General features: G+C 62.8%; 1 protein-coding gene across 1 annotated transcript; it reads right to left on the bottom strand.

Annotated features, from left to right (window-relative positions):
* Window positions 1–230: 230 nt before the first annotated feature.
* LOC115082200 (potassium voltage-gated channel subfamily A member 3-like) lies at window positions 231–1,681 on the bottom strand. The gene is given in 3 exon segments (XM_029586450.1): window positions 231–732; window positions 735–1,612; window positions 1,614–1,681. Coding segments are annotated over 3 exon segments (1,332 nt in total). The 3' UTR covers window positions 231–346.
* Window position 1,682: the final 1 nt, after the last annotated feature.

Below are 1,682 nucleotides of genomic sequence, written 5' to 3'. Positions count from 1 at the left end.
AAAGACGAGGTAAACGACTTAAGGGTTCAAAATAGACAGTTCAAGACCTTACTCGTAGGAACTGCGTCGTTTTAGCTTCCAAGCTGCTTTCCTCTGCGCTTCCTTCTTTTTTGGCTTTTTTTTTTAATCCAACAAGTGCTTCGGGGAAACAGCAGCAGCAGAAAAAGCCTTGGGGAGAATGGAAAGCGAGCCGGCAAAAAAGAAAAAAACGCAAATCCCAAGCCGGCACCCGGGAAGCGCCCGCCTCGGCCCACCGAACCGGGGCAGCAGGGTCTCCTACAAGGGGCGCTGGCCCGAAAAAAATGCGGCGAAAGAAAGGTGCGGACGCGGGGGCGGGCGCGGGCGCTCAGACGTCCGTGAAGATCTTCGTGATGTTCACGCAGTTGGGGTGATTGTTGTTGGTGCTGCTGGTGGTGGTGGCGGCGGCGGCGCTGGCGGGGGCCGAGGTGCAGTTGCCGCCAGTTCTGAACGCGGAGGGCTTGAAGGGCCCCGCGGCCAGGCCCCCTTCCTCGATCACCATGTACTCGGACTTGCTGAGCGTGGAGGAGCTGCGCGTCTTCCTCAGCTCCTCCGTGGAGGAGAGCTGCTGGCAGCTGCCCACGTGCAGGTACTGGGCTTGCTCCTCGCCCTCCGTCTCCCGGTGGTAGAAGTAGTTGAAGTTGGAGACGATGACGGGCACCGGCAGCGCGATGGTCAGGACGCCGGCGATGGCGCAGAGGGAGCCCACAATCTGCCCCCGATGGTGACCGGGTGCATGTCCCCGTAGCCCACGGTGGTCATGGTGACCACCGCCCACCAGAAGGCGTCCGGGATGCTGTTGAAGCCCGACGAGGGGTCGTCGGCCTCGGCGAAGTAGACGGCGCTGGAGAAGAGGATGACCCCGATGAAGAGGAAGAAGATGAGCAGCCCCAGCTCCCGCATGCTGGCCTTGAGGGTCTGCCCCAGGATCTGCAGGCCCTTGGAGTGGCGGGAGAGCTTGAAGATGCGGAAGACCCGCACCAGCCGGATGACCCGCAGGATGGCCAACGACATGGCCTGCTGCCCGTTGCCCTGCCTCTCCGCCAGCTCCGTGCCCAGGGTGATGAAGTAGGGGATGATGGCCACAATGTCAATGATGTTCATGATGTTTTTGGAGAAGGCGGCCTTGCTGGGGCAGGCGAAGAACCTGACGAGGAGCTCAAAGGAGAACCAGATGATGCAGAGGGTCTCCACCACGAAGAAGGGGTCCGTGAAGGTTCCGCCAGCGTAGGGGCCAGGGCTGGTCCCGTTGGCCCCCGGCGGCGGCGGGGGCCCGTTATACTCCTTGTCGTCGCGGAACTCGGGCAGCGTCTCCAGGCAGAAGATGACGATGGAGATGAGGATGACGAGCACCGAGACGATGGCGATGCCCCGCGCCGGCCCCGAGCTCTCCGGGTACTCGAAGAGGAGCCAGACCTGCCGCTGCAGCTCCCCGGCCGGCAGGGGCCGCTCCTCCTCGCGGATGAAGCCCTCGTCCTCGCGGAACTTCTCCATGGCCTCCTCGCCCAGCTGGTAGAAGCGGATCTCCTCCGAGAAGATGTCGATGGGCACGTTGACGGGCCGGCGGATCCGGCCGCCGGACTGGTAGTAATAGGATGGCGTCGAAGCTGGGCCGGTTGCGGTCGAAGAAGTACTCGTTGCGGAGCGGGTCGAAGTAGCCCATG

The sequence above is a fragment of the Rhinatrema bivittatum genome, unplaced genomic scaffold (genome assembly GCF_901001135.1).
Source record: "Rhinatrema bivittatum unplaced genomic scaffold, aRhiBiv1.1, whole genome shotgun sequence".
Classification (NCBI taxonomy): Eukaryota; Metazoa; Chordata; class Amphibia; order Gymnophiona; family Rhinatrematidae; genus Rhinatrema; species Rhinatrema bivittatum.
This window is presented reverse-complemented; position numbering and strand designations above follow the sequence as displayed.